The sequence below is a fragment of the Podarcis tiliguerta genome, assembly GCF_965153285.1.
Source record: "Podarcis tiliguerta genome assembly, chromosome: 9".
NCBI classification, from domain to species: Eukaryota; Metazoa; Chordata; class Lepidosauria; order Squamata; family Lacertidae; genus Podarcis; species Podarcis tiliguerta.
Genome location: NC_139542.1, coordinates 71,022,721 through 71,042,212, shown reverse-complemented (window position 1 = coordinate 71,042,212; position 19,492 = coordinate 71,022,721). Strand labels below are relative to the sequence as shown.

The 19,492-nt window shown below is 47.2% G+C and overlaps 1 protein-coding gene across 1 annotated transcript; it reads left to right on the top strand.

Moving 5' to 3' along the window:
• Nucleotides 1-6,956: 6,956 nt before the first annotated feature.
• CPLX3 (complexin 3) lies at nucleotides 6,957-19,112 on the top strand. Its single transcript, XM_083399189.1, has 3 exons — nucleotides 6,957-7,594; nucleotides 12,090-12,177; nucleotides 17,757-19,112. The coding sequence occupies exons 1-3, from the start codon at nucleotides 7,434-7,436 to the stop codon at nucleotides 17,979-17,981; spliced, it is 474 nt and encodes a 157-aa protein (XP_083255315.1). The 5' UTR covers nucleotides 6,957-7,433; the 3' UTR covers nucleotides 17,982-19,112.
• Nucleotides 19,113-19,492: the final 380 nt, after the last annotated feature.

Below are 19,492 nucleotides of genomic sequence, written 5' to 3'. Positions count from 1 at the left end.
AGCTGGTCTCACCCACCTCAAGCACAGCACTTGCTAGTCACTATGCCACACTGCCTCTTGGCTCCAGTTTCCTGCAATTCACCTTCTTGGCACTGAAGACCACAGTCTGGTCACAAAGGGCAGCAGGTGCTTCAGAAGCCTGGCCTAGGCTGAACTTCAGGGGCTGCAGGAGCAAGCACACAGGCCCACCTGATAGCAACATCCAGGTCTAGACTTTTAACCAGTTCAGAGCAAAGCAAGCACACAAGAGTTCCTTTTGGTAACAAACAAAGCACAACCAGAACCAGGCAGGCATCAATCTGCAGAGCTTTCAGACTTTTCCATTTTAGCAAACATTCAATAAAGCTCAGGCAACAAGTTGACTTCAGTTCATGTCAACGCTCAATGCTTCCTCTTCATTTTGTAATTGTACCTTTTACAACATCCACACATCTGCACTGTCAAAATCCTCTTTCCATATCCCTTTCGACTCTAAGTAGGTAAGCTTAAGGTAGAGGCACTTGCGTTCATCCCCACCCCCACCCCCTTGCGCTGGGGAACTAAGCTCTTCTCCATCCATGACATATTCTTGAGCAAGCGTGAGTCACGCTTAAGCTCAGGGCCCTAACCTGTAAGGAAAGAAATTGGAATTATGTTAATAGGTAGCCTGTCAAAAAAGTAGAGAATATTCATTTTGTGCATTTTGCAGGCACTTAAGAAGCAGGTGGGTTAGAAACATACAAATGCTTCATTTTCCTGGTTCTGGAGATGTTTCAGGACATTAAAAAAGAAATATCTTGTTGCTACTGTTCTTGTTTAACGCAGCGCCATCAATACACATGATGCTTCCCTTTCCATAAGCCCCAAAGACAAGGCCTTGCCCCAAGGAGCATACAGTTTTTGCCAACAGTTGAACAGGGCAGGTGAGAGAGCAGCAGCAGAACAGAGCCGAGGGTGGGCAAAGAATAACCGAAACAAGGGAGGAAGGCAGGAGAGGCAAGGGAGTGAATGGCTGCGAGAGCAATTTTTTAATTTGGAAATGTTCTAAACTGCGCCATCACCCAAACTGTGAATTCCAGTGTGGTGTTTGTAAGAATCAAATCAGGGCAAGGGTGTAGCTCAGTGGCAGAGTGCCTGTTTAGGAAAAATGAGAAGAGCACGGCATTATGTTGAGCCCAATGGAATTTGCAAAGCTTAAACTGCAAGTCTTTTTTGTTGTAGAAAATAAAGGCCAGGGCTTGTTAGAAGCGGCACGTTCTGCTTTTAACTGAACCCTTGTGAAGGAACGACCATCATATCCCAGACTGTTGCTCAAGCAAAGAAAGAAAAGGGAAGTCAATGACATTTTGCCTATGGCAGTCCTGCAGGTGTAGACGACCCTAGTTTGGTGCGCTCTCTCTCTCTCTCTCTCTCTCTCTCTCTCTCTCTCTCTCTCTCTCTCCCCAAGGTATTCTGCCTTAGCTCTGTAGATTTACATTTCTTTGGACATTTTAATCCTCAGACACAGTGCATTGTAATCTTGAAAAATCAAAGCAGATATAAATGGATTCCTCTTCACTGCTGCTACCTAAATCACGCAACGGGAAGAGAGAGTGAACTCCAAGGAGGCTGCTGCCATCTGGAAAGTGCTGCATTTTGCTATTACCATTTTCCATTGACATGCCAGCTTGTAATCTGCAATAATTGCTCTGGAAATTATAATATTGCGTTCGTCTTTTCAACAGTCATGCAAGTTAGGTCCCTGCACTACCAATGGGGAGCTGAGCAGGAGAGAAGGAATTTCTCCAACGCTACCAAGTGAGTCCTTGGCACAGGTGAGATTTGAATCCAGATCTCCCTAGCCTTGTCTTGGGAAGACAACAGCTCTGAAAAGCAGGATAAAAAATATAGGAAATACATATGGAATAAATGTTTCTTCCTGAAGTAATGCACAGACTGGAATTTTGCTGCTTTCCAAATTTTTGCAATGCAGTTCTTGCTCAAGAAATATGCCAACATTTATTTTTTTAAAGTGCCTGGTTTAGGATAACATTATTTTGGAAATGCATGCATGGCGATAAAATGCACATTTCAATGTGTGCTTTTTGAAAGAATATGTATTAAAGAATGGATTTAAGCAGGGATTTAAAAACACAAATATACATTTAAATTTAGTTTTTGTACAGAGTTTCTGTTGCTGTTTTTAGAGAGAAATCACCTGTTAATGTGGAAACAGCGCAGAATGAATTTACAAATAACTGCGTGTGAAATGCATGCGGTACAAAAATGTACTGAGCGACCCACCCCTGCCCTTTAGAAGGGCCCTGGCTCCTTCCTTTTTGCATTTCTCTCTGCCCCTCAAAAAACACCACTGCAGATCCCAGTTAAACTTGGGGGGGACACCTCTCTCCCACATGCCCATATGCCTGCTCTTGGCTCTTGTTGGAGGCAACTGCTCTGCTCTGCTGCCTTCTGTGTGACTTAACGGCGTAAGTCTCATCGGAGAGAGCGCATTCTCCTAAGGAGCCCTGATTCAATCTGAAGGCTGCCCTGCCTCCGTTGGAAGGGGGGTGCGGGGGAGAAGATCAGCCTGTCTCCTTGAGACGAATCTAGTTTTCAAAGGGTAGTCTGGAGTTCTGCTAGGCGTCCTCCCCCCGCCCCCCCCCCCAGGTTTCAGCTTCTATCCACAGATGAAAATAGAAGGAGAAAGCCAAGGCTGTCCTCCGCTGAGCTTGTGCCCATCACATGGGATTTTCATGGGCCTCCATCTCCCTCTCGCTTTGAGCAAGGTTCCTGGTGGAGGCCTCAGAACAAGTGAAGAGGACGCCTTGCTTGCCCAGGCAGCAGCCAGTGACAGGAAGCATCCTGGTGGTGCTGGAGATATAGAAATATTTTTAAGTGTTACATGGATTTTGCAAATAATAACAACATCTATAAATAAAACAGCAAAAGCACGGCTTGGCTCTGGATGATGTCACCAACTCTCCAGGGTCAGAAGGAACTCTTTTGCAAATCAGCGGGTGGGTTGCTTCTGTCAGTGGGGATCCTTTCAGCAGCGCCCACCCACCACCCCCTGTGAGTCCTTATGTGGCTCCCTTTGTCCCCTTCCTTCATGGAGTTGAGAGCTGGGACCCTTGACGATGTCATCAACCGCCAAGTTCCCAAACAGGCTGCTTCCAGTATCAATTGCATTTGATTTCCATTGCTGGAAACCATGCTTGGGACCCAAACAGGGTGGAAAAGCAGGATATCTATCTACAGTCATACCTCGGGTTGAATGCACTTCGGGTGAGCGCGTTCGAGTTGCGCTCTGCCGCAACCTGGAAGTAATGGAGCATGTTACTTCTGGGTTTCGCCGCTTGCGCATGTGCAGACGCTCAAAATGACATCACGCGCATACGCAGAAGTGGCGAAAAGTGGCGTGCGCATGCGCAGACAAGCTGTCACTAGTTACGTTTGCTTCTGGATGCCAACAGGGCTCTGGAACGGATCCCGTTCGTATCCAGAGGTATCTATCTATCTATCTATCTATCTATCTATCATCTATCTATATCTATCTATCTATCTATCTATCTATCTATCTATCTATCTATCATCTATCTATCTATCTATCTATCATCTCTGGCTGTGAGCCTCCTTTCAGTTCTGTGACATGAGGGGCAGCTGCCTTATACCAGGTCAGGGTGTAGCCCCATCTAGTTTAGCATAGCCTGCTCTAACTGGCAGCAGCTCTCCAGAGTTTCAGATGGGGGAGTGCTTTCCCAGTTCCACCTGGAGATGTCAGAAATGGAACTTGAGAGGCTAGCAGCGGTTCTCAACCTGTGGGTCCCCAGATGTTGTTGGACTACAACTCCCAGCATCCCTAGCTAGCAAGGCCAGAGCTCAGGGATGATGGGAGTTGTAGTCCAACAACATCTGGGGACCCACAGGTTGAGAACCGCTGGCAATGCTTTCCCACTGAGCTACAGTTATTTCAAAGAGATCTTCGTTGTGATCCTAGCAGCAGAACTGAGGGCACACTGATCTTCTCTGGGTGCGCCACCTTTATTCAGTGATGATATCCTGCATGTGGAACACCATCACCTGGCAGGTTCAAAAGCAAAACCAGACCTACCATTAGGCAGAACAAGGTGGTGCTGGGAGTGGGGTTAGGTCCCTGGCCATTCCTTGTGAGGTGTACCCCCCCGGGGCAAAACTAGGCTTTATTTCACTTGAGTCCAAGACCCAGTTTGGCACACCCACCCACATGCATTTGCACGTGCATGCGAGTGAGCGCGCGCACACACACACGGGCTGGAAGCCTCAATGGCACGCCTCTGGAGGCTTCATCCAGGGCAAAAAAGCAAGCCAGCCCCGCCCCCCGTAGCTTCGGCACTTACCTGCCTGGCCTCCCAGTTGTCTATCCACCCCCAACTGGCGAACTAGCTGCCTGGGCTCCCACACCCACTTGCGACCTCAGCTCCTGGCACCCAGCACCCCCTGGCCAGCCCCAGAGGCACCATTTGCCCAGGGAGCTTGTAGCCAGGGCTGCTGAAACAAACAGACGCACAAGCCTTTGAGAGGCAGAGACGCAAGATGGCATCTGAGGAAGGAGGGACCACCATTCAAGGCACCCCAGGGTGCCAAGGCACACTGGTTGAAAACCACTGCAATAGTGTTATGAGTTTATGTGGGGAGGGATCAGTCTGGATGACACCTTCTGCACTTTCCAAAAGTGCAGCTATAGGAACTAGGACAGTGGTGTCCAAACTTTGTTCAAAGAGGGCCAGATTTGATGGAGTGAAGAGCTGTGAAGGCCAACCAAAGTAGTTGTTGAGCTTATTTTAGGGTTGAAGTTGCTTAGGATTTTAGCCCAGGAAATAAACTGCCACAGGGGCTGGATTAAACCGACCGGTGGGCTGGATTCGGCCCCTGAAACGGACTTTGGGCATGCCTGATCCAGTTCATTTGTTAATGGAATGACTATTTGCTGGCTACTTAAGTACTGTGATTTAGAAGTCCAAGGTAAAAAGTAAAGGTAAAGGTACCCCTGCCCGTACGGGCCAGTCTTGACAGACTCTAGGGTTGTGCGCCCATCTCACTCAAGAGGCCGGGGGCCAGCGCTGTCCGGAGACACTTCCGGGTCACGTGGCCAGCGTGACATCGCTGCTCTGGCGAGCCAGAGCCGCACATGGAAACGCCGTTTACCTTCCCGCTAGTAAGCGGTCCCTATTTATCTACTTGCACCCGGGAGTGCTTTCGAACTGCTAGGTTGGCAGGTGCTGGGACCGAACAACAGGAGCGCACCCCGCCGCGGGGATTCGAACCGCCGACCTTTCGATCGGCAAGCCCTAGGCGCTGAGGCTTTAACCCACAGCGCCACCCGCGTCCCAAAGAGGTTGCCAAAGGAAAAAAGTGGTGGGCCCACCCCTCTCACCTGGTAGGTAGAAGAACAATGGGCTGAGTTGAGTGAAGAGTCAGCTGGAAGCTCAGTGCTGGAGGGAGAGAAACATCGATTGCTCTGTGCTTGCCACCCCACCCCCCAAAACAGAATGGGGGAGTAAACTGTGTCGAGGTGTTAACACTGTGAGCACCTTAAGCCTCTGCTCCCTCTGTGTGTACATGTGTATCCATATACAGTGGTACCTCAGGTTACATATGCTTCAGGTTACCTCGGGTTAAGAACTTTGCTTCAGGATGAGAATAGAAATCACGCGGTGGCAGTGCAGCAGCAGCGGGAGGCCCCATTAGCTAAAGTGGTACCTCAGGTTAAGAACAGTTTCAGGTTAAGAACGTGTTATGTACTGAAGTTCTCACCCTGGGCCAGCAGGGGGATACTATAGATAGTTTTCACTCAGGTCCACATATGCAAATAAGGGATCAAAAGTGACGTTCAGTGATTGGATAGTTACAGAAAGTTGTTACAGTTACGTTGTACTGGAGCTCTATATAAGCAGGCTGACTGAACCCTTCAGTTCAGTTCTGTTCTGGCCTGTGAATAAACAAGAGCTGTTTGAAGAATCGCTGTGTCGTCTAATATGTTGACCTACGACTTAACAGAACGGACCTTCAGAACGAATTAAGTACTTAACCTGAGGTACCACTGTATTCTAAAGACGCCATAGTCTCTACTGACCTTCATTCCAAGGAAACAAAGCACTTGAAGCCCCCGGAGTCTCTCACTGCTGGGAAACTGAGGTATCTCACAATATGTACAGCTTATGACACTTCTATGTACAGCTTAAATGCATGTTTGTATTACATACACACCTGCACACACACTCTGTGCTTCTTTTGCATGCATTTAAGCTACACTACAGGTTTACTACAGGGACGCGTGTGGCGCTGTGGGTTAAACCACTGAGCCTAGGACTTGCTGATCAGAAGGTTGGTGGTTTGAATGAGCTCCCATTGCTCGGTCCCAGCTCCTGCCAACCTAGCAGTTCGAAAGCACGTCAAAGTGCAAGTAGATAAATAGGTACCACTCCAGTGGGAAGGTAAACGGCATTTCCGTGCGCTGCTCTAGTTCGCCAGAAGCGGCTTAGTCATGCTGGCCACATGACCCAGAAGCTGTACGCTGGTTCCCTCGGCCAATAAAGCGAGATGAGCGCCGCAACTCTAGAGTCGGCCACGACTGGACCTAACGGTCAGGGGGTCCCTTTACCTTTACCTTTAAGCTACGCTACAGGTTTGTCGCAGGTGACCTCTTGTCTTTGGTTCCCCTCTTTCCCATTTCCCCCTTTAAGCTCATCACTTTCTCTCTGTGTAGCTTATCTATCAAGCTGAGCATAAACCCTTCTTGCAACTAACGAAGCGGGTTGTACTCCGTGCAAGTTATTTACACAACAAACCTGTCTTTGCCACGAGATACTTTGTGGCTTTCTTGCAACAGACTAACACAAAGCTACTCACTCTGGAAGATGCGCGAGGTTCGTCACACCAGTCAACAGCTTTAATCTTTTTTTACGAAGGCGAAGAAGGCGGTGCTGGAGCGCGAGCGGGGGGGGGGGGAGTGGGCGAGCAGAGCCAAACTGCCACACCGTCGGAGGCGAGGTCAGATGAGCGTGAGGGTCCCTGGAAAGTGAGCGACTGCCCACCGCAAGGGGGCGCCCCCTCCTCGCGGCCGGCTCCGTCAGCCACAGGCGCGCGCAGACGCTCCGAAGCAGCAGTCGCTGTCCGCGCTCCGTGGTGCTGAACGCAAAGCCGCGCGGTGGTCCGAAGGACGGGAGCGGATTCATTCGGCACTGCTGGGAGCTTTCGGAACTGTCCGCCTCCCGCCGGTGCTGAAGGCCAGCGTAATCCCGGACCATTCCTTCTTCAGCAGAACCAGATCTCCCAATGAGCAACGGGATCCCCAACAGGAGACGATGCTGATTTAGATCAAACCTGGTCGCTGAGCTTTGACAAGCCGGCCAAGCTCAAGTCCCCATCTTTTTTCTTGCCTTGATCCTAACTCTTCCTCCAGCAACTTCCTCCCCTCCTCAACACAGCTAGTCATGGCTTTCATGGTGAAATCCATGGTTGGTGGGCAACTGAAGAACCTCACCGGCGGACTGGGAGGAGAAGAGAAAGGAGAAGGGGAGAAATCCCCAGCTGAAGCCCAGGGGATGACGAAGGAAGAATACGAAGAGTACCAGAAGCAGCTAGTGGAAGAAAAGTAAGTATTGGGTGATGAAGGGCTCCTTTTTGTGTCTGTCCAGTTATACTGCAACCAAGAGCCTTGGCACAAGCATTCATGGAGAAGAGCCCACTTCATGAGAGCCATGGCTATCCCTTTGGAGAATATCACATGACTCTTTCTGTATGTAACTTTTAGAAACCTTAGCCATACGCGTCTTTTATGGTCTTAATTTGCATGGTAGATTAGCAGGAGAGGCGATGGAGAAAGAAACTGCTTGATAACCCCCTTTAAGGAAATTCCTGAGCAAAATCAAGATCAGACCAGGGAAATGTGAGTGATTTGATTGCAGCTCATGACATATTATGCATTTCAATGTAGAGCCTGGCCAGAAGACTCAAGGCAAGCAAGTCTGAGATGAAGGGGATTCTGAGCTTTGCCTCATCTCAGACTCATCCCACCACCAACCCTGTTGAGGTAAATGACTATTATTCCCAGGTCTAGAATCAGGGTCTCAGAATCAGGAGACGTCTGGGCTGCTGTGAGCAAGTTCAGTGAATCAACATCTGAAGAGCAATACAAGTGTGGGTCTAAGTCTAAGCTTATTTATTGATCACACCAGTTTATATCTTTAAGGAAGGAGAGAAATAGGCTAAAGGGAATCTAGGAAGATCATGCAAGTTCACACAGAGAGATGATAAAGATCCCTCCACCAACATCCAGTACTACACACATAGTAAAATTTATTTCCCAAGAAACTGCTTTTGTATTGTCCTGGGATTGTACCTTGAGCATCAAACAGTGGGGTACAAAAGAGGACATTTGAAAACCTCATGCTGGTTCCACTGGATTGATTCTAGCAGGATGTTAAAAAGTCCACGCCTACAATAAAAATAGGGCAATTTTTAAAATAAATTTAAAATAGCGCTTAGCAGTGTCTGTGCAAAAATAAATCCCTTGCTCTAAGCAGTTTTTATGCAAAGTTCAGACCCAAATCCTCCCCTTTTTAGATGTCGACATATGAATCTGGGCTACAGAAGGCGCCCTGTGGAAGCTGATCTTTCCATTTAAGCCCAAACTGGGTTAAAGAGATCCTCTGCCTTAGTTCCTCCCAAATAAGTGGCGAAGGGAAAGAGGAAGTGAACCCAGGACTTTACATTTGTTGTGGAAGGCGGGGAATGTTAGTAATGCATTTTAATGAACCCCTAATCTTTTAATCCGCTTTTGCCTTCAAGAGATGGGATTGTTTTCTCAGGAAAAACTACATCTCACTATAACTCCCTGCCTCCCCCCACCCCGGAAGTTGGAGTTTAGATTATTCGCCATTTCTGATTTTGAAAAGGGGGGGAAGTATCTAAGGCTGCATTTACACACAATTTTTAGATGCCGTTTTGCTCCCCCAGCAACCGTTTGCTTCCTGTAGTAGTTTGCATGCATAATTTCACTGTGTTTCACCTGTCCCTCCCACCCGCAGTTTGCTTCCAAGCCTTGTGCTGAGCAGTTTTCCCTGCTGTCCATTTAATGCATCAAGTGGCATTCCAGAAAATTCTGAAGTGCAAGAACTGATTGTGGCAGCCCCTGTAGTCACTCCACCCCTGGGGATTTTTTTTTACAAACGCACAGGCAGCTGTATTGATTCATATATGCACATATGTCCTTGCACCTCCCAAAGAGCAGCGGTGCATAAATAGCACTATACCCAGTTTGTTATAGTCTGCCAGCAGTCACAGGATAAATTCGACTGGTAAACACAATGAGCTTTAATAAAATATTTCCAGCCAGTTCAAACATAACCTTTAGCATTTAATTATAAATGAAAAGAAATCTCGCAAAGATGTATTGCCATTTAAATTGCTTGTGACTAGTAGGAACTCCATGGCGGAAAAGGAAGGAAGTATCCAGACTCCTCAATTACTTTCTTCATTCTCTTCCTTCTGTCTTGCTAATCTGCCACAAACAAATTTGAAAGCCTCAGTATCAACTCATTCACTTGCCAGAGCAAAACAAAAACAAAAACCATTAGTTACCCTGCTGTACCCTTGTCTACATCACTACAGTCCTCTTTGCAAAGAGGACAAAGCAGCCTACTTTTTTAAAAAAGAAACATTCTATGCTGCAATTTATGTTCTGGAGAACAGATCACATCAACACCATCACTTAGGTGGCAATCCTACACACACTTGTCTGGGCGGAAGCCCCACAGAACTGTCAAGCACAGGTCTTCTGGGGAACTTAGATCTACTCCTGGATTTGCATAAAACACCTAAATCATACTGAAGACCTACCACTGCAAGGCATATTAGGGGCACATTGATAGAAGCATTATGTCATTAGTGATCCAGGAAAGTTACTCTTGAATTGTTTTATTTACTTATTTTTTAAAATTGCATACAACTGTATCATAAAAATACATACCAGAGGAGTTTACAATGATTAAAACATAAAACCATAAAAAGTTAGAAAAGTCATTCATGAGCAAATTCCTAGTTTGTTTGTTTTAATTGGCCGGGCTGGCTCAGAGATCTGGTTGTTGAAAGACATTGGATATATTCAATTTTGATCATAATGTTTCCATAGAAATATATATATATTTAAACCCTACTAATATGCAAAGTGAGCTCACAATCACAAAAATGATGAAACTGGTTGGAAATGGTAGTTTTTTGCTGAGGAACAAATGAGGTGTCAAAAAGAGCAATAATAATTCTTCTTTTCCTCCATGCTTTGTTCATATAGTCCATTTAACTTAAGGCTTAGAACCTGTGGCCCACCAGATGTTGCTGGACTCATGTTGCTGCCATCAACCCCAGACAGTATGGACCATGGTTTGGGGACGATGAAAGTGATAACCAGCCAACATCTGGGGCACCACAAGTTCCCCAGCCCAATACAACAGAGTCAGCTTCTGTTTAGCTCAGTATCATTTGATCTCCCCATCGTGAAGACCAATACTGTCTCCACTGACTCCCAGAAGCTGTACCAAAATCAGCCAGAAGTACTAGATATTTCCAGAGCTGCAAATGAACTTAGCCAAAGCACCTGGTGAGAGGAAATGTATTCAGTCGTCCCATTGGTTTTAGTGGAAGTAAAACTCTCCCGAGAACTGTGCTGCTGGGAGTCATGAACGAGACCTGCAAGACACCTTTGCACACCTGGGCACCAGCTGGTTGTCAGGCACTCAGGAAGGGTTGCACAAGGGGGTTTTGTCCAGGCCCCACCCTCATCTGCCCCACACCTGCCATCATATATGACATCAGGTGTAGGGTAGGTGGGCATGGCTTGATGGAAATGGCCTCACTGGCCAAATGGGGAAGCCTGCCTCAGAAGTTAACAAACAAGAGTCTACTTGTGGCCAGTGTTAAGCTTCTCCATCCTTATCCAACTACACAACCCTCCTGTTCATGTTACTGTGGTCATAGAAGGGAGATAAGGAGGAGGTGAATGGCTGTTTATGGCTATAAGTCATTATGGCTATATTATTTGTGCCAATGTCTTGCTTGTGGGCTTCCCATAGGCATCTGGTTGGCCACTGTGGAAGCAGAATTCTGGACATCATGGGCATCCAGCCTCAGGGCTCTTATGTTCTTAGATATTATGGGCTGGCTTTGATTCATTTGGGGATGGGAATACCTGGGGTGAAAGAACTCTCACAGCTATCCTACACTCCAGTCATTTGGTTAAATGAGCACCCTGAGACCATATCCCAGGATTTATTAACATTAATTACTTCCAACTTGAATTAATTCCATACCACATAGTTTGTTATTCTCCATCGTGGTTTTTTAAAAAATGATAAAAATAGGGATTTTTCTCTCCACACCTCCAGTATGTCCCAGTATGGGCATCCCAGTGTGCATTAGCCATTGTAAGTGTAAAACCCTGTGGTGGTCAGTGTTCTGGATTGTATAATGTTGAGGCTGAGATTCAGTGTTGTGTTGATGGCGCTTAACAACTACGACTTACACAGGAAATGAAAAGAAGTCTTACACTGAATTAGACCCTTGGTCCACCTGGCCCAATACTGCCCACAATGACCAGCAGTGGCTTACCAGGGTTCCAGGCAGCGAGTCTCCCTGTCCTATCTGGAGGTGCCACAAAGACCCAAACCTGGGATCTTTTGCATGCAAAGCAGGTGATCTGCCACTGAGCCCTTTCTGTTGGGGATGAATACATAAAATAATAGAATGAGTTGTTTTACATGCAAGGCTGTGTAAAAAAGAAAAACCTCTCTCTCTTTCTCTCTGTGATGTGCATGTTATCTGCAGCATTACTGAGTATGAGTGGAGAAAGGGCACTGGCAATTATTCCAAGTTAATTAGGCGAGATTAAACAGAGTGTGATCTTGTGGATGCACTCTGACTAGCATTATATTAGCTGTGTGAAATGCTGAAGTTTGGAGCAGAGATTAATGGCCTGTACCGGGAAACTTCTCAGGCTTCCTCTGCCCTAGTGACCAAGACATTTTCTTGCCATGCCATGTGGGGCACACACATTGCAGCTAATCAACAACATCTTCTCCCAATGTTGTTTGCAGAATGGAGCGGGATGCCCAGTTTGCACAGCGCAAAGCAGAACGAGCCACCCTGCGGACCCATTTTCGGGATAAATACAGACTTCCCAAGGTAAGCCATCAGGCCTTTGCTGCAGGAGGAGGATGAAGGGAACCTGGGCAGATTTCCACAGGGATATTGCTGGTTGTATTGGGGTTGAGCAATAGCCAGATACCAGAGGAAGTGGAGGAAGAAATAACCAGAACCTTTGATGGCAGGGTGGGGAAACCATGACCACTCGGATGGTGCTGATACTTCAACTCCCATTGCCTCCAGTCTTCTTGACCAATGGGCAAGGGTGATGGGGACTGGAGCCCAGCAATATCTTGAGGGTCACAGCTTCTTTGTTCTTTCCTGTAGGGCAGGGGTGGGGAAGTTGTGGCTCTCCAGATGTTGCTACAGCTCCCATTATCAATGACCATTGGCTCTACTATCCAGGACAGTCCAACAACATCTGGAGAACCACAGCTCTTCTCCGGCCCTACTGTTGATGGAGACAGAGCATTGGGACTGAAGAGAAGGGTGGAAGTCAATATGTTGACCTTACGAGTCACGAGCCACCATACACAGAGTGGCTGGTGCTGATAAAATGCCAGAGACATCCTGTGCTTGGAAATGGCTAATGGGAGAATGTGGCCCTCTTTTTAAGTTCACTCCAAAATGAGGCTGGAACCAGTCAGCAGTTCCTTGTTGAGGACGCAGAGTAGATCACCAGCTGAGTCCAGGCTCCATCCCTGACATCTTCCATTAAAAAGATCAAGGTCCAAGTGATGGGAAAAGGCCCTTCTAAGCCTAATACTTTTTAGAACTGCTGCCAGTCAGAATAGATGGATCTAGGTAAGATGGGCAAGTCACCTGGCCTGGTTTTAGGGCAGCTGTCCCATGTTTCTTCTTTGGCACAGAACTACATGAGCTGTCTGAATATGAAACGGAAGTTGACACATCTCTGGATCTAGGGTCAAGGTCTAGGCCACTCCAAATTGTGGGTGATAGTCAACTAAGTTGACTATTGAACTATTGAAATGAATGAGCATGACTAAGGCAAACCTTCCATACCTTTGTCTCCAGCCCAAAGCTTATTTCCCGTGCAATGCATTTCAGATAAAACTTCTCTGGACCGACACTTCAGAGTAGTAGCAGCCCTTCTGGTCCCAGGGTGGGTTACGGCCTCGGCCCAGTAGACCTGAAGGCTCATCTCCACTTCAGCCCGAACACTGATTTCCAGCTCTGAGGGCCTTCTGGCGGTTCCCTCACTGTGAGAAGTAAGGTTACAGGGAACCAGGCAGAGGGCCTTCACGGTGGTGGTGCCTGCCCTGCGGAACACCCTGCCACCAGATGTCAAGGAAATAAACAACGATCTGATTTTTAGAAGACATCTGAAGGCAGCCCTGTTTAGAGAAGTTTTTAATGTTTGATCTTTTATTGTGTTTTTAATATCCTGTTGGAAGCCGCTCAGAGTGGTTGAGGAGGCCCAGCCAGATGGGTGGGGTATAAGTAATAAATTGTTGTTGTTGTTGTTGCAATTTAAAATTCAGAATTAAAAACAAATTACAGTCACAGGAATAGGATAGATCCTGAAAACACACCTGTCCCAGACAGTGACCTTCTGAGGGCAGTGGAATTACCAAAAAGGCCACCTCTGCCAGTCTTGACCCTCAAGAAGGTCTGTTGAGAAGGAGGCAGCCTGGGTCATTTAGGGCTTTAAGCACTTGGCTGAGCATGGAAATAAACTTAAATAGGATTTAAGGTGGCCTGAAGCTGATTTGGGGATGTAAAGGTAAAGGTACCCCTGCCCGTACGGGCCAGTCGTGACCGACTCTAGGGGTTGCGCGCTCATCTCGCTCAAGAGGCCGGGAGCCAGCGCCGTCCAAAGACACTTCCGGGTCACGTGGCCAGCGTGACGAAGCTGCAACTGGCGAGCCAGCACCAGTGCCGCACACGGAAATGCCGTTTACCTTCCCGCTATAAAGCAGTCCCTATTTATCTACTTGCACTTAGGGGTGCTTTCGAACTGCTAGGTGGGCAGGAGCTGGGACTGAACGACAGGAGCTCACCCCGCCACGGGGATTCAAACCGCCGACCTTACGATCAGCAAGTCCTAGGCAATGAAGTTTTACTAGTCCTAGGCAAGTCCTAGGCAATGAGGTTTTACCCACAGCGCCACCCGCGTTTGGGGATGTAGAGGTGTATAAACTCATTTAGACTTCTCCAGAAGCTATGTGTTGAGCAAGAAGGTGTTGGGAATCTGGGAATGATTTGGGCATGGGCTAAAGGTACCTGATACAACAAACTTGCTAAATCTAATCTGGACTGGATCTGGTCGGCGTCCGGTTGGGAGGCCTCTTGGGCACTCCAAGTCTTGAGTTCCCTGGCAGAAGTGTGCCAGGAGAGAAATGTAATACATGAAATATAAATGATAATCAAGTTATAGGAAGTTCAGACTGCAGACTGTTGTAATACATAATAAGATATTCTTATGGAGAAAACAACTTTTTTTAAAAAAAGAAAGGTGTTCAATTCCTCGCCATTTGTATGCTTTCATTTCTGTGCCATGAAATAGCTCAGTGGCGCTGGACTTTAAATGTATCATTACCTGCCATCGAAACAGCTGGTTTACTGGCTTAGTTGGCTGTAAGACCAGACATGATCAGGTTAACCCAACAAAATTTTGTATTAGTTAAGTTCTATTGAAATCAGCGGGACTTAAAATAGGTACAACTGAATTCCATCCCATTGCCTTCAGTGGGACTTTGTCATGATAAGCACCTGTTGGATTGTGCCCTAAGGCCAGGACGGGGGTGGAGGGCTTTGTTCAGCCCGGGGGCTGCATCCCTTTCTGGGCAATTTTCTGGGGGCCACATTCCAGTGGTGGGCAGGGCCAGAAGCAAAAGTAGGTGGAACAATGAATGTGAATTTTGCCACTGTATTAGTTTTTGCGCACACTCATACATCCCTGTACAGATGGGTCCTTCATCCACTCATCCAGGGAATCAAAAGGCATCATCAGAGTTCAAAGACACATTCCAGTTAGGCAATGCAGCGATGAAGGAGGACGCGAAGCAGAACCAGTACAGAGAGTTGCTGAGAGGGGGGGGGGTTTGATGGGGGGGCAGGGAAACCCCCAGAGCCAGACAGAGAATCTTGGAAGGCTCCATTATTATTATATTTAAACTGCGTTTTTTATAAAACATTTCTTCATAGTTTTAATGAGATGTATGTCTTTTCTTCTTATTTTTTATGCTTATTTCTGATCTTTGGAATAGTGTGATGATACATATGACCTATGTGCATATATTCTGCCAATCTACCGTCGTGGAGCCCTAGATACGAGTAGACCACCCAGGTGTTCTCCAGACTCAGATCTGCCCAGTTCCAGATCTTAGATCCAGGAATGACATCATCCCAATTCTAGAGGTCTTGCTTGTAAAAATGCCTAGACAGCTGATCATTTCGGTTTAAGCTGGTTTAGTCCAGTTAGCTTCCATCAGGCTTAAAGCTACAAGTTCATTTGGGGCCTCTGGGTGTGTGTGTATGTGTGTTTCGCATGGTTGTGTATTTTTAAATACCTGAGCAACTTCAGAATAGAAAGAGAGCTGAAAAAAAAATTTAAAGATGATGATGATGATGATGATGATGATGATAATAATAATAATAATAATAATACAGATTTTGTAGTAAAGCATGGAAATATTCATTCTGGAATCTTTCCATAAATGTTACAATAGCTGCTCTAGTGTTGAGATTGTAATCTAATATTCTTGTTTTTCTAAACACCAGACAAAAGCGGAGCTCTATCAAGAGGGTTAGAGCATGCTCATCTCCAGCACTCTGAAAAAGTCCCACAATGGTCATGGGCTGCCTAGCTGTTGTTCACCTGATTATCTTTTTCACGGGTCTCTTACTAGCCTCTAGCCTCCTGGTTATCTTTGCTCTTTCAGGCAGTGAAAGACGGGCAAAGATAACCCGGATGCTCTCAGGTGGTCTTGGTCCAGGGCCATCCAATTCAAGCCACGCAAAGATCTCGACAATAAAGGAATCTTATTTTAACACGATGTCCCTCTTGTACCACTCAATTTTGGGTCCTCCCTCCCCACCAGCAGCTGACGTCCCCATCAGTCCAAATCCTGCATCCTTCTTCATGTTCATTTCGCTCTAGTTTTGTGTGTCATAATTGTCAAGATGATCATTCAAAGAAAAGGGCCACTTCTAGCATACCAGATCATTCTGGTTTGCTGCATTCACATCTCAAGCAACCGGTAGTGTGAGAAGCAGAGCAGAATGAGATCATTCTGGCCTTCAGACACATGGCATTTGCTAGCTAGAGAGTACTGTTTGGTTGTTCACTGAAATTTTAGCTTTTAAAAAATAATTATTTGCTTTACAGCATAGCAATATTGGTTGCACAAAAATTGAGAATTGAATCTTTCTTTTTAAGTGCTATTGCTAAGTTTTCTAAGTTATTTTCATTACTCTCTGTGTTATCCGTATGGTCTCCAAAGATGTAATCTAGCATGCTGTTCAATATCTTTTATATCAATATCAAAATGCTCTTGACTGTCATTATAATTCTCTCTTTCTTTTTACAGATGAGAGGACACCAAATGATTCTGGTTTTCCCAATGAGTTTGTGGTTGAGAATTTATTTGTTATTTTTTTTTATCCCAACTCTCCTCCTTGCACAGATCTTCTCCCCTCTCCATTTCATCATCACAGCAGCTTATGTGGTGATGGTGACTGGCCCAAGGCCATCTTCATAGCTGAGTGGGAATTGAACTTGAGTTTCACTGATCTAACTCCAACCTAGCCACCAAACACACTGGCATCTGTTCAACCAACCAGCCAGCCATTCCTCCCTCTCTCTCTCTCTCTCTCTCTCTCACACACACACACACACACACACACAAACTGCCTCCCTCCTATGTTTTGGACCATGGCTGATTCCCATCACCAACCATAAATCATCCAACACAATTGCCCAATGCCACTCTACTTCAGTCTGTCCCAGGCTCCTCCAACACATCAGCGTCTTGTTCCACTTCATCAAAGCCCCTTTTTCATGCTCTTAACTTCCAGAGTGTGGTCATCACATCCATTTATGTTCTGATGGAGTCAGTCAGGCATTAGAGATTAAAACAGGACTGAGAATTGAATGGAAACATCTTTTCTCCAACTCCAGCATCATTCAGATCTTACCACTCTTGAGGCCACCTGTCATGGCCGCCAGCTCCAGGACGCAGCAGTTGCTTCCCCAACCCCCAGGGAGAATGGGGTCAATCTAACCTGTTCTTCCTTCCCACTCTCTCTGCTTCAACCTCTTGAGGGCACCAAGGCTTGCTGGGCTTTAAATACCTGCCAGCAAACCTGGCAGTACTCACCTTCTTGTCCTGCCTTTCCCATGTCTTCCTGTGTGGAGTGAGCCAGGAGATACGTTCACATCCCCACTGCTACCTGCTGCTGGCTTTGCAGTTTCGTCCCACTGTCACCATAGCAACAGAAAACGCAGTTGCTGTTTCCCTCAGCAACTTGGCATTGAGTGGCCATTGCATTGGACCTCCGGCGTGGCTGGGCTCGGGCCCTAGACCATTATGGGCTATTATGACCCCTGAGCCTAATCTCTCCCTCTCTTCTCTAATCACCACCATCCCCTTTAGAACGAAACAGATGACAACCAGATCCAGCTGGTCGGGGGTGATGTGGAGCTCCCCAAAGAGCTGGCCAAGATGATTGAGCAGGACAACGAAGAGGAGGAGGAAAAGGACTCTGTTATCGGACAGCTGACCAGCATCCAGAACCTGGACCTGGATTCCCTGAAGGACAAGGCCCAGGCCACGCTGGACGACATCAAGCAGTCTGCTGAGAAGTGTGCCGTCATGTGACCCAGCTGTTGCTCATCAGCAGAATAAACCCCTCCCCCTCCCAAGTTGTAAAGTGTGTCCCATTGTGGGGTGGGCTGTGGGCACAAAAGGGGAGCGCAAGGGTGCGGGTGGTTTATTAAAATTATCCAGCAGGCTCCTGTGAAGTTTGTCTTCCCCACCTAGGTGTGTGTGGGCTGGATACCCGTTTTCTAAACCACCGTCTCTTCCCTGTGAAAGATGTCTCAGTCCCTCCCGCCCCTGTAAGTGAATGTGAGGTGTGTCTGGAAGTCTCAGGTTCTAGAACAAGACTCTCCTCATCCTCCTCCCCACACAGCAGGGTGATGCCCAAGTGCTGCCTCTATCTCTCCCCCCCCATCTTTTCCCAGGGCTGACACAAGCCCTTTCAGCAGAGCAGGAAGAGAGCCATTTGCCGTTTCAGGACCAGGGGCCTGAATGTGGGCAAACTGCCCCCACAAAACCCTCTACCTTACGTAGAAGAACCATTTTTTGGCCTTCGCTCAAGTTCAAATGAAGGAGGTGTGAAGCAAGGGCTTGGCTGCAGGTGGATGTTTCCGTTCCTTTTGGCTTCAAGGAACAGAACTTGTCACCAATCAAAATGACGCCCTTGCCTCCTTTGTGTCTTCCAGGGACAAGGCATGGAGGGATAGACCCTCCTTCCCATCCCTTCCTCCGACACGAAACCATAGCAATACGGATCAAACAATGACAATACTTTGCACTTAACGGCACCACAGATGCTTTACAAAGGAAAGCAGAGTTGTGCCCCCATTTTACAGGTGGGGAAAACTGAGGCCCCAGTGTAGCCCAGTTCTTTGCCCGGGCCATACAGTGTGACAAGTATGGAAGCTAAACTGGTTGGTGCTCAATCCACTGAAGGAAATGGCTGCCCTGTGAGTGTGACTTGTTTCAACTCCTTGTGTAGTGCTACGTTGTCGTGGGACCTCTCACCGTCCTTGCTTCCAACAAGAGGTGAAGGGGGACATTCACCTCCGTGTCATGAATGTGGCAGTCAGTCTGTATGTTGTGCTGTGACCATGCAGTGCTCCTGTATGAGCCTCTACCTGCCGTGACACCCTCTTCCCATGGTACTGTTGAAAACTGGTGGAATAAATGACAAGAGTTCTCTATGCATTTCTTTGTCTTGCCGTTTTGTACGCAAAAGATTGGATGGCCTGCCATGGCTCCCCAATTCTGCATGCCAGGAATGGGGATCCATTTACCGCTCAAGGGCCACCTTCCCTTCTGAGCAACTGTCTGCAGGGCCACATGCTGGTGGTGGGTGGGGCCAGAGGCAAAGGTGGGTGGGCCAGGAATGTGAATTTTACCTTTGTAGAGCAAGCTGTAAGGGATGCGGGTGGCGCTGTGGCTTAAACCACAGAGCCTAGGACTTGCTGATCAGAAGGTCGGCGGTTCGAATCCCCGTGACAGGGTGAGCTCCCGTTGCTCGGTCCCTGCTCCTGCCAACCTAGCAGTTCGAAAGCACATCAAAGTGCAAGTAGATAAATAGGTAC